Source organism: Schistocerca americana, chromosome 2, assembly GCF_021461395.2.
Source record: "Schistocerca americana isolate TAMUIC-IGC-003095 chromosome 2, iqSchAmer2.1, whole genome shotgun sequence".
Lineage (NCBI taxonomy): Eukaryota > Metazoa > Arthropoda > Insecta > Orthoptera > Acrididae > Schistocerca > Schistocerca americana.
In genome coordinates this window covers 1,131,971,268-1,131,984,568 of record NC_060120.1, presented here as the reverse complement: position 1 = coordinate 1,131,984,568, position 13,301 = coordinate 1,131,971,268, and the positions used below count along the sequence as shown (strand labels likewise).

Sequence of the window (13,301 nt, the reverse complement as noted above, 5' to 3'; positions counted from 1 at the left end):
TACAAGAAGAATATACTTACCACAAAATTAATTTCTTTTTTGGACTGCAGAAAAGATACTTACCACCAACTGACCATACTTACCACTAATTTAGTTGTTTTACTATGCTCTTGGGAAAATGTTGTACCTCCTCTGGACGTGGTTGACCTTTTGTGATAATATGCTAAACCACTGGTGCCTGTTTGTCATGACATCAGTGCTGTTGTCACTTGTTACAACAGAACACATTGTTTCATTCTGCAATATATGCTATTGTGACTTGCCTCAGCTCGTTTCTTTAAGTAGTGTTAAATGAAGTTTCTAGGATTGTAAAATAGATAGTCAAATAAAAACAGAAAATTCCTTTTTTTCACATGTAGTAGTAACTCATAACAGCTTACTAAAGACAGTGGGAAGTATACTTACTACTATAGTTTTTTGCTCCTAAATCACAAAAATAAAATAATCAAAAATTAAATTTAGTTGAAACTTCTAAAATGATACCAAAACAATTAACTTTACAGGGCTGCTACAAAAAATGTGCCCACAAATGGGTTAAAAACAAAGTTTGCAAGCTGTGGGGGCAGTGTGAAACTTTTTTAAGCACTGTATTTGAAAAATATTATTCATTTTGTTCCACTTCTAGAATGTTAGGTTTTGTGGATTTTTGCCTGTACATTAATGGGTGTGGATGCGTTCAGTGGAAGCAAGTGTGTCGTGTATGATTTTTCTCAGTAAATATGTCCTACTGACTTTGCAGTATATCTCCAATGTTCTGGATGCATCAAATGAAGTTTAAAAGACAGCTAAATGCTGTTGCTGGTACGTCTCTTCATGTAAATGTCAGAGTTACTATTATTATTCAATACAGAAAGGAAGATTACCAGCTTAGCAATTTGCTGAAAATGGGTTCAATAAAGGGAATATTACAATTAACATCCTGTTAACGACAAATTAATTAGAGATGGGAAGCAGCCCCAGATTGGAGAAGGAAATTGGACGGATAGCTGACTCCATAAAAATTAATACATTTCATACTGTGCTCGAGCACAGGCAATAAAAAACAGTGAGCAAACATGATGCGTGTACTTGTTGCCTCAGGGTCTCCTGCGAAACTGAGGTCCTTGAGTAAGCTACATCACACTGCTTCGTTGTGTACTTGTTGTCAAGCCAGTTTATGAAGTACACATCCCTCTTCATTTTTATATAACTTTGTTTTGAATGCACTGTACAAGAATATTGAATACCTTGAAAATTATCGAGTTCAGCCATTCATTCACATGTAATATTCCAACAGCTCCATCACCGATGAGAGCCTTCAGGGGTGTAAAACGAGTAAGTGAGAAGTGCCACTGAACTACTAACAACCATTTTCATCTACTACTAATCTGCTCACATTAATCATTATTCAAGGGGATCAGTTCTACATCATTTTATTTTTATAAATATACAGAGAAGCAACTACTTGAAAAAAGCCAATGCTCTGCTACTTAAACTGCTCTGCCACTATTTTGATTTAATACTTCATGCTAAATGGGCATTTAATTTTACACAGGACACTGTCATCTAAACTTATTCTGATAAATTCATATACTTCCTTCTTGTGCAATGCCCTTTATGCTGTCAATGCCACGTTGGGACCGGTACAGTAGTTTCTGTTCCGTGGAGGACCAACCGTACCTGCACATAGGCTATTATTATGATGTAATCACCACTTCAAAAGGCATTCCTGTCTGCTCCTAGAGAATATGTTGCATGGCTAAATATGGTCTTCTGTTAGAAAGTGTTTGTGTGTTGTGTATTTGAGGTGGGACAGGTAGGTAAATTCACATATCCAGGTAAATTATTGGTGTACTGGCTAATAAAACATTTTTTACTTTAATTTTGAATATTTGGGGATTTCCCAACTGCTCCTAATGTCGGCTGGCAGATGTTAAAAGGGTGTTGCACCTGAATATAAAACAGTTTTCTTAACCCTAAGCTTCAATGCATATTCTCTATGGAAATTATTTATATTGTGATTGTTATGGTTGCAAACTTTGCAATTAATGCTAAATTCTCTCTTGTCCATTTCAGCAGCTCAAGGTCAGCATATCTTGCTGCTATGTGGAGGACCCAGGTCCAATTCGTGGTAATGCCTTTTTTTTTAAGGAGCGAAGCTACTCCACACCCACACTGACATGGTGACCATCACCAAAGTTTTACCATCACCTCCGTTTGCTTCGTTACAATTGAGAAGTGCACAGGATGTGGGGTCATGATGTTGTCCGTAGGATTACCCACTAATACTGGCACTTTGAGGTGATAGAAGTGGTCGAGAAGTGAGCAGAACGTAGCAGTTTTAAGGGCAGAGGGAGAAAAGTGCCGAGGCAAGCACCAAAGGAAAAGAACTTCTGCAATAGTCTGGACAGATAGTAAGAGCAGTAACAGTTTCTTTCTGTCTGCAAGGGTGAGGTTGTCGTTAGTTTGGGTATCATGCGATGCTCGATACCATTGTCGCAGCTTAAAACACTCTTTACGAGTGTCAGTCCTATTGAGGAGGGGTACTCCTGGGCTGTGCACCTCAGTGTCTCCTGGGCCACCTGCAGCATCTGTACTTGTAACATGCCAAGGTCGTTATACGAGTGGTCAATTGGCCATAAAGAGGTTTGGTTGGATATGTTTATGTTTAGTGTGCAATACTGCTTTCCCGTATTGCCAGTTGGTCAGCTAGATATTTGCAGCTGGCAATGCCATTTAGTTTTGCTGTAATGCAGGGATTCACCAGTGTTTATTTTGTCTGTGAGCTTGTGCTGTCCACAGGTGATTAATTGTCCCTAGATAGAAGTGTTTTTCAGCAGTTGTGTTTTCACCCGTGGTTGTGGTCGTAGTTTCCCAGGTTAAGAATGAAATAATTGTCAGAGTGTCTCAAGTTCCTGTACAGTAGTGTGGTGAGTTTTTTGAATATCTGTGTGTGAGTCTCAAGGCTGTATTCTCTGTGAAGGTCGACAGTGTGTGTGGACTGTGGTGCACTTCGTTGTGTATCACCTGTAGGCGGCACAGGCGGTCAGAGCCACGTAACCCCAGACTGCAGCTGCATGTATCATCATGGGTCTAATCAGTATCATGTACACAGACCTCGATACCCTCCTATTCAGTGTGCTTTACCTGTTGAGCTTAGAGTAACACTGTTTGAGCCTTGCATTTGCTCAGTTGGCCAGTCACTGAAGTATTTGACTTTCACACTGAAACGTATTGGGCGTGTGTGTAGTGTTATTTGTCTTCAGTCTTAATGTGGGGTCCTGCCCACTCATCTCATATAGGGTGCCTAAAGGATGCTGCATTCTCAAAATGCTATACAACAATTCAAGCAAACAACATTAATAGTTTTTATTACAAATAAGAAGTTTGACAATGCTTAACCTGGAATTTACAATGGTGTCGCAAGCAATAGGCGACATGCAGTATAAATCCAAGTCCTTTGCTATATACAATGTTCGTGCAAGTTTGACACACAGTTTGTGGATCACTAATAACTGTTATTGTAGCATTCAGCGCTAGGCCTGTCCGTATACTGTCCTAATCCTGTCCAAATACTGAGTGGCCGAGGCTGGCAGGAGCGGCACTTATATTCTCTTTGTCTAGGGGCCTGCTCCCGTCGTGGTGTGGTCCTTGCCAGTGGGCTATTGGCTGACGGTGTGTTCACTGCCTTCTTAGCTCTTGCAATCTTAATTTTCATTCCAGAGCTTGTGGGTATGCCAGAACACTTAATGTTTGTGCAGTTGTTATGGTTTGTCAGTGAACAGAACTGATTCACACTTGTCAACATTTGCTTTAACACACTGTCGTTCCAGCTAGGCAGTTTTGTTTGCAGTTGCGAATTATGCCTGATGGTTTCCAGTCTTGCACTAGGATGGTAATGTCATCTGCGTAGATGGTTGCCATTGTGTTTTGTTCAGTTGGAAAGTCATTGACGTAGAGATTAAACAAGAGGGGCCCTTGGATGCTGCCTTGGGGTACTCCCACTTGTATACTGTGTTGCGTTGACTGTTTGCCCTGAACGTCGGTGTTGAAGCTTCTGTGGGTGAGATATGAGTGTGTAAGATGCATGAACTCGTTGGAGAGACTAGCAGTGCAGAGTTTGCGAATGAGACGATTGTGCCGTAGATGACTGAAGACCAAGAACAGCACTCCTGTAGCTTTGTTGGTGTTGGGGGTGTGTGTAATATGTTCTACTACACCGAGGAGTTGTTGTGTTGTGGAGTGGTGATTGCAGAATCCAAATTGCTCCAGTCTCAGCGAGTGATTGGTGTTGCAGTGCATAGTAAGATGTTTGAGAATCATCTTCTCAACAATCTTATTCAGGGAGCTCAGCAGGCTGATGGCTCCATAATTTTGTGGTAGGGAGTGGTATTTCCTTGGCTTCCTGAACATCAGGACAGGGAAGTGTTGATGTTGTAGAATGGTATTCGTCATATGTGTGAGATGCTCTATAGCTTTATTTGTGAACTCCTGGGTGACACGGTTTTGAAAGTGATTGGGACCAGGAGCTTTTCTAGCTGTTTTGTGCTTAATAACCTGTGTAATTTCATGTGTAGTAGTATGTATTGTTACATTGCACGTGGGCTGGGTTACAAGCCATGTAACCTCCTGGTTCATTTCAAGTAGCAGTGCTGGATTGGAAGGAGCCAGATTCAGTGTGAATGATGTTTCTAGTGTTCTGGTCATCAGCTCATGCTTCTCCTCCATGGAGTATGCTGGTCTGTAAGGCGGTGGTAAGGGCTTTGACAGCTTCAACAAGTTTCCTGCTTTGTGTAATTTTGGGAATTTGTGGGATATGACTTTTCAAGCATTTCCTTGAACAATGCCCAATTCACACGCTTGTAGCTCAGTATCCTGTGAGATTCATCATACTGCTGTGTTTCTTCCAAGTAAAGTATTACAGGTGTTTGGTGAGGCCAAATCATGTATAATTTCAATGTTGATTGTGACTATAATGCCAATCACATCTAATGTCTATCACATTTAGTCTCTGTTCCCTGTTTTAAGTGTCACCTCAGCTGGCACTAGTGTAATGTAGTTTGGGCGCAGTGCATGTTCGCATAGTTTTTTTGCTAATGGTGTTTGATCTTTGTTAGTTCCAAGCAGAGTGTTTAGCATTAAGATCACCAGTGGCTATTAGTCACTATGCTATGTTGAGTATTGTGCTGATATCGCTTGTTATGATATTACCAGATCAATTGTATATCGATATCAATGTAGTGTTCACTCAGTTGACTTGACCCTAACAGCTGTGGCTTCTAGTCTTGCAGGTTCGGGGATCTTAATGTTTGTGTATTCTTTGTCTCAATATATGATGATTGCTGTTCCACCCACAGTTGTGCCTTCAGGTGGTCAGTACAGTAGATGTAATATCTTGGGAAGAGTAGTTGTTTGTGTGACTGGAGTTAAGCTTTGTTCATGAGAGCATTCCAGATTCCTTTCTCCTCCATAAATGCAGCTAGCTCTGCCCTTTTGTTGCCAATCCCATCTGCATTCCAGAATAGCATCTGAGTGAAAGTACTGTTGTTTGTGTTTTGTGGTGTATTATCTATGGAAGAGTGTGGGCGGTGTGGTGATAGCAGTTTGTATAGCAGCCATGCAATGGCTGGGTGTAGCCGTCATGAGTTTGTGCATGCGTTATGATGAAGAGCCTCAAGAGGATCTTAAGCCACGTGAGTGGGGAATAGTGTCTCCACTATGCCTCTGATTGTGGTGAGAATGTTTGTTATGTCAGCCAAAGTGTTGGCGGTGGTGTTGGTGGCTGGTGGTCCTTATGTTGGTGTACTGGATGGGCTGGCTTGTGTGTTATTCATGGTTCGTATTTCATCTGGGGTCACCTGTGTTATTGCTGTGGTGAGGGGGGCAAGAGTGTGAGTTACAGTTACATTGTTCCTTTTAATGTGTTCCTATGTTTGTCTGGTCTGTTGTTGGTGTATTTGTTGTGGTGTGATAGTGTTCCCTCTTTTGTTTTTTGGGTACCTCTGTTTCATTTCGTGTGTTTGTGGTTGCCCTAGTTTGGGTGTGTCTTCTGTGATATCACGAGTGTCACAATCTGGCCTAGACAGAGTTGACTTGGTGTTGTCTGGGACCGGCAGTGTTGTCATCAGTACAGGGGCAGTTTCTAGCATTGCAGGTGTGGGTTGTGGTTCTGTTGTTGTGGGAGTGTGCCGTGAGTTTGTGGAGCTCTGTGCATCCTCAGTTCATCCACTTCCACTGACAATGCCAGTAAAAGAGATTCCACACCTTACTGATTGGGGGGTGGGGAGTGTCTTGGAGCTGTTCTGGTTACCACTTGTCTGTCTTTGGCACTTTTGCACCTTAGAGCTTCTTTGTATGCTGCACACCATCTGTAGTTTGCACATGGACCCCTCCACATTTGGTACATTTGATAATTGTACCAAGTTTAAAGTGTCGCGCTACATGGTTACCAGTGCATTTGCAGCACTGTGTGCCAGTTCACATCGGGTGCCGCACGGCCAATCTGCTGGCAGTGGTGGCACTGTTGGGGGACACACGGAAGTGTGTATATTTCTACTACGACCATGTGAAGCAGGAGCATCTGCGTCAGAAAGTTGCATGAGTAAGCTGTGTCGTCCAAATCCACTAAATAGTTTGGCTGCAGTCTGTGTGTCACGAATCCCAGAATTCATCTCATGCTCTCACAGTCCCAGCTGAGAGCTGTGATTATACCATGAAGAATGTCATAGAGGGTTGTGGTGTCAACTCCTTTCATGATGTACATTCGAGTTTTTCCCCCTTGGGTGCTATATTTATGATACTCAATTCCCCCAGCTTTGACGAATTTCAGGAGATTTGTGCAATCTGTTTTGTTGCATACATACAGTGATACATGGTTCCTTGTGAGTTTTGTGATTGGTATATGGTGGGGAGTGACTTTCTACAAATGTCTTGTTTAGCTTGCCGGGGCAAGTGTAATTGTGTATTATGACCAGTGGGAAGCCAGTCGGTGTAGTGTTCTGCGTAGCGGCTGGGTTAGTGTTGTGTAGTTGAGGTGCTGCAAAATTGTTTGTATGGGCGCTCATATTACCGATGCTCAGAATTGGTGTTGGTAAAAGCACGCTGCATTTGCCGTGTGAGTCAGTAGGCTCAGTTGTTCGTGTATGTTGCTGCTGATTCCATTTTGGACCCACCAGCTTCGAAGGTCCATCTTTGTTCCACGGAGCTGTCACTTCCAGCTCAAGGACTACTGCGGTGGTTTTGAGGGCCTCTCTAGTATATTCACTGGTGGTGTGACTGGTGTTGGTGTTGCTGTTGCTGTTGCGTTGCTTCCAACCGTCAGTTGGACAATGAGCTCATGCTGTCTCCGAGCCATTGCTTCTTGATTTGTGGCAGCAAAGTCCAGATTTAGCTGGTTCATCACTTACTGATAGGTGGCAAAGCAAGACAGAAACATTGAAGGGAACAGATGGCACTCCTGCCTCTCGTGCTGCAGTCTTGCTACGGGTCGTTGGGTGGGATCTGCTCGGTGGATCTGCCGTCTCCCAGACATAAGGATACTTTTAAGGATAGAATGTGGATATGAGACAATTTTACTTTTTCGTCTGAAAAGACAATTTTGCTTTTTTAGTGTACATACAGAAGAGGGGAGTCCTTATGACTCACTTGTGCAAGATGCAATGCACAGTGCAAGAGAGCACGGGTGGTAGACAGCAGGCCTGTACTGGACAGTGTTGTCCAATGTGAACGTGCCCCGGACACTGAAATACCCTATTAAAGAATGGGAGAGTCACACTGGGGAAGTTCCAACCACAGTTGCAGGAACTTTGAGCCAGAACTCTTGGCCACCTAGCACTGTCAAGTGTGTAGCAGCGTGTGCTTATTAGTGACACTCCAAAGAGTGTCCTGTGGAATCTACGCCAGTTTTAGCGTATATGTAACACAAATATCCTCTCGCAGCTACTGCAGGTACAGGGGAAAGGCAGCTGCTCAGCTGCGACTCACCCGTAGTACTGCCCGTGGTTTTCCTTGGTGGGAGGACTGGAACGAGGTGCACCAAGCCTTGTGATGCCCATTGAGGAACTGTTGGACTGAGGCGTAGTGACTCTGAGGTCAAGAAAGCTGGCAGTGACCAGAACAGGGTGTGCTGACTCACCCCCCCCCCCCCCCCCCACGATACTGATTTCAGTGATGCCATTGCAGAGGATTACACTGTGGTTGGTCATCTGGTTTTGATGTGGGCCAGAACATGAAGCTTTCCTTTGCCTTTTTTTGCTAAATTGACTCTTACTTCTGGGCACAAACACCTATACAGAGCAAATGTATTGGCACCCAGGGTTTGGTTATTTAGGGGGGGGGGTTGGGGGAGTGATGGTTTGTTATTGTTTCCACCCCCCTCACCCAGCTTCCCTCAAAAATGCAACTCGCTAGCAACCTCACTGTTAGCATACGACAGACATCTACAATTTTAATAACAATAATAAACACACAAAAATATATTAAATTATTCAATATAATAGTAACAATACAAATAGGTGGATCAAAGAACGAAGAAAACATAGGACAAACAAAAGAACTTCAGAAAGTGTACAAACTGACATGGACACACTATAATAAAAGAAACATTTCAGTACAAGGCAAACACATGCGCTACAATACAGTTATAGTATCAGAAGCACTCTTCGCATCAGAAATGACCACAATCTGAGGACCAGGCACCACAAAGCAGAAAGAATACAATGCAAAATCCTCAGAAAATTTTTTGGAGCAGTGTACAGAGATGGCATATGGATGAAGAGATCAACCAGAGAATTATAAGAACACAGAGGCAGACTCAGTCACAATCAGAAAAAACCGACTAACATTCCGTGGACACATACACACAATGAACAGCAACAGATTCACAAAGGGATTTAGGATGTAGTAAATGCCTAAATCAAAAAAAACCAGTTGGTTTCAAGAAATAGAAGAAGGCTAAAACGAGCAGGAATCAGAATGGAAATGATGAATGAAAGAGACAAATTCAGAATCAAAATTATGAACATAAAACTTGAAGTAAAGGGAAGGAAGAAAACAGAGAAAATATGTACATATCAAAGGAAACAAGAACACAGTCAATGAATGAAACGATTTTGGGAAGAGAAAAGGGAGGAGGAAATAAGGAAAAATCTGAACAATCACGTAACAACCAAGTTGAACTCTGTCAAAGTGTGTGCTCACCATCATCATTTCAATAAACATTATGACTGAACAGAGGTCTGCAAACACATGTGAATGAGGGGAATACTGTTTCTATCAATGATTTCCAACTGTGTTCGGGAAGTCATTCTTTCTGTTGTTGTTGTATCGGATCTGTTGTTGACACCTGGTATGTTCAACCCAGTGGTGTGCAGCTTTACCCGGCTGGAATGTTGTCAATCAGACCAAAAGCATGTCCTTGTGGGCAGACCCTAGCACGAGCAACTGAAAAGTGTCCTTTATTACATGTAGCTTGTCATTGCTGAAAGGACTTGGCACTTTTGACACACTTCTGTTTCCATGCTACCTCCTTCTCCAAAAGTTATGTGTGCATTTGGAAATTGGTGAAGTAAAAAATATAAAGACATCGTGTCGTTCTGCCACATCTGTCTGTAGTGTGCATTTTGGGGTGCGTGTACGATACAAGGCATTTAGGTATGGTGAGGTTACTTAGCCATTAGTGTTCACAATGGCTGGCATAAAGGAAACATGACAAGTATTACATTAGAAAGCAACAGCGATAGCTTTCCGACCGCATAAATTCTACTAGGCAGAGTCAGAAGCAGACACAGTGGCCTGTGCCAGATACGAGGGTTGGAAGTGGCTGAAATGTGAGTCGTGGGACAGAGAGAAAGAGAGAGAGAGAGAGAACACACAGACAGCACCATAAAGCATTCCCCATCTCTTTCTGCACGGAATGAACCACACTGCTGCCTTCTTAAGGGCACCCCAGTATAATATGTTGTTTGGGAAGTGGGTGGTAGTTATCATCATTGCAATGACCTCCCCTTATATCCACTCCTGCAAGATTGTGAAATCTACAGCCACTGAGGAGATTTATGTGAGATGTTCCTATCAACTTTGTGTAATATTCATATTGCACACTTCTGCAGACAAAACAGATTTTCGACCTTAGCTTAGGAAAGAAAAGAATCATCACAGATCATTAAGGTTCAAAGAACTTGTCTTGAACACTGTAAGGGATCCGTGATCCCACAAACATAGATTCTAGTATCTGACGCCCAGGTCGATAGCGGACAGGAGTCGATTGTCGAGCGCTGCAGTAGGCAGTGAGACTAGTGCTGAGTGGCAAGTAGTATGGTAGAGTGTCGAGTGAGAAGTAGAGTGGGAAAGACGGCCAAGAATGGTGGTCTAGTGAGTTGTAAACGGTAAAATTCACTGGAGTATGACGAGTGAGCACGTCCCCCTGATCGTCGTGGGGTTGACTCTCACTAATGCCGATTCGCGAGTGATAAGAAACAGAAAGTGACAAGTGCCAAATTACGTGTTTCGTGTCAACCGCGTCAGCCAGCAACAACCATGGATTGCAGTGAGGATTGTTGTGAATGTTAACCATCAGCATTGCCTGTGACAAAGTGCTGAAAATCAGCAATCAATAAAAAGAGATAACCACAATTAGACGTGTAAGGCAAAGGTAGCAACAGCCTCAGAATTTGTGTGTTAGTAGGAAATATATATCAGTTGTACATCGCAACCTTTGTGATACTTAATAATAGACAAACTTTCAATCATTAGCTATTCTGTCTCAGAACAGCCGCATTCGGTTGAAATACTCCCGAAACCACAGCAGAACAACGCAGAACAACCAATAGCCTTTCATCCAGTAAGCACACGGTCATATATCATAATAATTAACTGTTTTGTGGCTTTTGTAAATTACCCAAAATCCAGTAAAGGAATTAATCGGGGGTGTTTCAACACGAATGCTTAAAAATTCTTTTCTAGTTAACCTATTTTCAGATTATGAAGAGTTCTTTGTTACAGCTTGTATTTTTGTTCCAGGTGGCACTGAACTTGTTGGCTGTAGTGATGTTGTGAAGGCACAAAGTCGGAAGTTGTTAAACCTTCAGAAACAAGATTTTCAAAAGTACTTCTTCTCAGATACCAATATTTCGCCCCTGTTTGTGTCGGATACACAGATGTCTCAGTTGTTGTCACATAATTTGAGTGTAGTGACTGAATCTAGAAAACAGTTTCTTTTGCTTCCCTATACCCCAAGCATTATGTGCAATACAGGACTCCTAACAAGACAAACACACAGAGCACAGCCCTCTGCCTTCTCTTGCCGTTTCTGCAGTTTGGGAGCACAGTCCGGAAGTCTGACTCATGTTGACCGGACCGGCAGGGCGAAAATGGTCGACGTGGGTTCGAAGCTGGTGACAGAACGGACTGCTGCAGCACGAGCAAAGGTTTTTGTGGGACCCGAACTGATGAAACTCGTACGAGAAAATGGCCTGAAGGAAGGTGACGTACTTAGCGTTGCTCGCCTGGCGGGAATTGTGTGGTCCAAGCAGACGTCCAGCCTTATCCCTCTGTGTCATAACATATCTTTATCCTCTGTGGCTGTGGACATTGAACTGGACTCTGCTCTCAACTGTGTGATAGTAACTGGCACGGCAAAGTGTAGAGGGCAGACGGGTGTGGAGATGGAAGCTCTCACTGCTGTATCGGTGTCTGCCTTAACAGTGTACGATATGTGCAAAGCTGTGAGTCATGACATTGTGATATCTGAAATAATGCTTCTGGCCAAAAGTGGGGGAACTAGAGGAGACTTCCACCGGACATGAGCATCTGTGTGGGGCAGTGAAATAAGTTAAGTATACCTGGTGGGATGTAGGCAAATTTCAAAGTCTGTTCATAGTTATCATAAATTATATACACATCGAATTGGCCTGAATATAAGTTGCACCTTTAATTTCGAAAAAGAGAGAAACTTAATTAAAAATAATTTGTCAAGTTGCCCATTTACAAAAGCTTTTCAAAATGTGTTTTACCCTTAACCAGTTTTTTTGTAGTACACTGTAGATAAATTACACACAAAAACAAAGCTTTCAGTTGCAGTTTTCATGTAAGACACTCTTAACTTCACTAACATTCATTGTTTTGTCACTGTCAGTATTTTTGTCACTCTCCTCCCAAAGTACAGTGGCGTCGCTACAATCCCGGGCATTGCATGTGCAGCATTTCTTGAACCGTACCTTTAAAAAGCACATCTGTTAGATGAATAACTGTGAGTTTGAAATTTGCAACGTAACTGTACCGAATTCCAAATCTCTCTCTCTCTCTGTGCCCTCCCCCAGCTGTGTGGTAGTGTCCTCTGTGTTGCTCTATTGTTTCAATTTTTGATGGTCCCATGCTGTGAAAGTTGAGGTGAAGTGTTCATTCTTAAATAAATAGTGTGTATCAGCTCTTTTCTCCTAGGATCAGGTTGTCATTGCTGTGTTCATTGATGTAAAATGACACTTTTTTAACAGTTCCTGAAAGGTGCACCACTTCATTGACACTTTTGCTCAGGTGTAGAGCATATTGGCCAGACTAATTTACATGTTTCAGCTTTACACTGTATGGTATCCTCTTTTTTAAAGGCCTATTATCTTTCTTGTGTGTGACTTGTCCAGAGATTGAAAATGTTTTATTTTGTAAGTTACCAATCCAGAACAGGTTTCTGTCAATTTAATTCTTCAGATTTTTCCAGAAGTTTGTTGAAATTCCCGAGTTGTCCTTTGCACAGTTGGACATCATTGTCTTCCTCGCATATTTCGGTGACATTAGTTGTTGCTTTCACAAAGTGCTACTTGAGGCTGACCGTCAGATGGAGCAGGTCTGTAATTTGTTCCCTCTGCCTTCGTGCTTCATCTGCAATCTGCTCTGACAGACATCATCCTCGGGTATCCGTGTTGCGTGATATTCCGAGTGTCATCTACACTCACGGGCACGATTCTTGTGTGTTATGTTTTCAGTCCAAGCTGGTTGGTAGAATTCTGTTTGCGGGCTGTACCTGTTTGGGGACAAGGATCGGCAGGGCATGAAACCCTAATCTTTCATCTTTCAGTTAACTCAAATGTCGAGTGTCACTTTTTTCATGTACTGCGGTTACAAATATAAGTAAATACATAACGAAAATTTCTCAACATAGTCATGTTTCTTTTCAGTATGTTTCTCAGATCATAACACTGCAAAGTAAATATTCCATTAAAAGAATATATTTTTGATTGTTTCTTCAGTCAGAGAAGCATTGCCTTTTTGACTTAACAATCAATGTCAAATCATTGTCCCTCAAACAATCCTGCAGGGGTTTGACAATG

The 13,301-nt window shown here is 42.4% G+C and overlaps 1 protein-coding gene across 1 annotated transcript; it reads left to right on the top strand.

The window, feature by feature from the left end:
* The first annotated feature begins 11,348 nt into the window (after nucleotides 1-11,348).
* On the top strand, nucleotides 11,349-11,783 carry LOC124594730 (cyclic pyranopterin monophosphate synthase-like). Its single transcript, XM_047133098.1, has one exon. The coding sequence runs from the start codon at nucleotides 11,349-11,351 to the stop codon at nucleotides 11,781-11,783; it is 435 nt and encodes a 144-aa protein (XP_046989054.1).
* Nucleotides 11,784-13,301: the final 1,518 nt, after the last annotated feature.

What these genes read in the sequence shown, in the direction of transcription:
- LOC124594730 (XM_047133098.1), top strand. Translation starts at nt 11,349, where the DNA reads ATGGTCGACGTGGGTTCGAAGCTGGTGACAGAACGGACTGCTGCAGCA.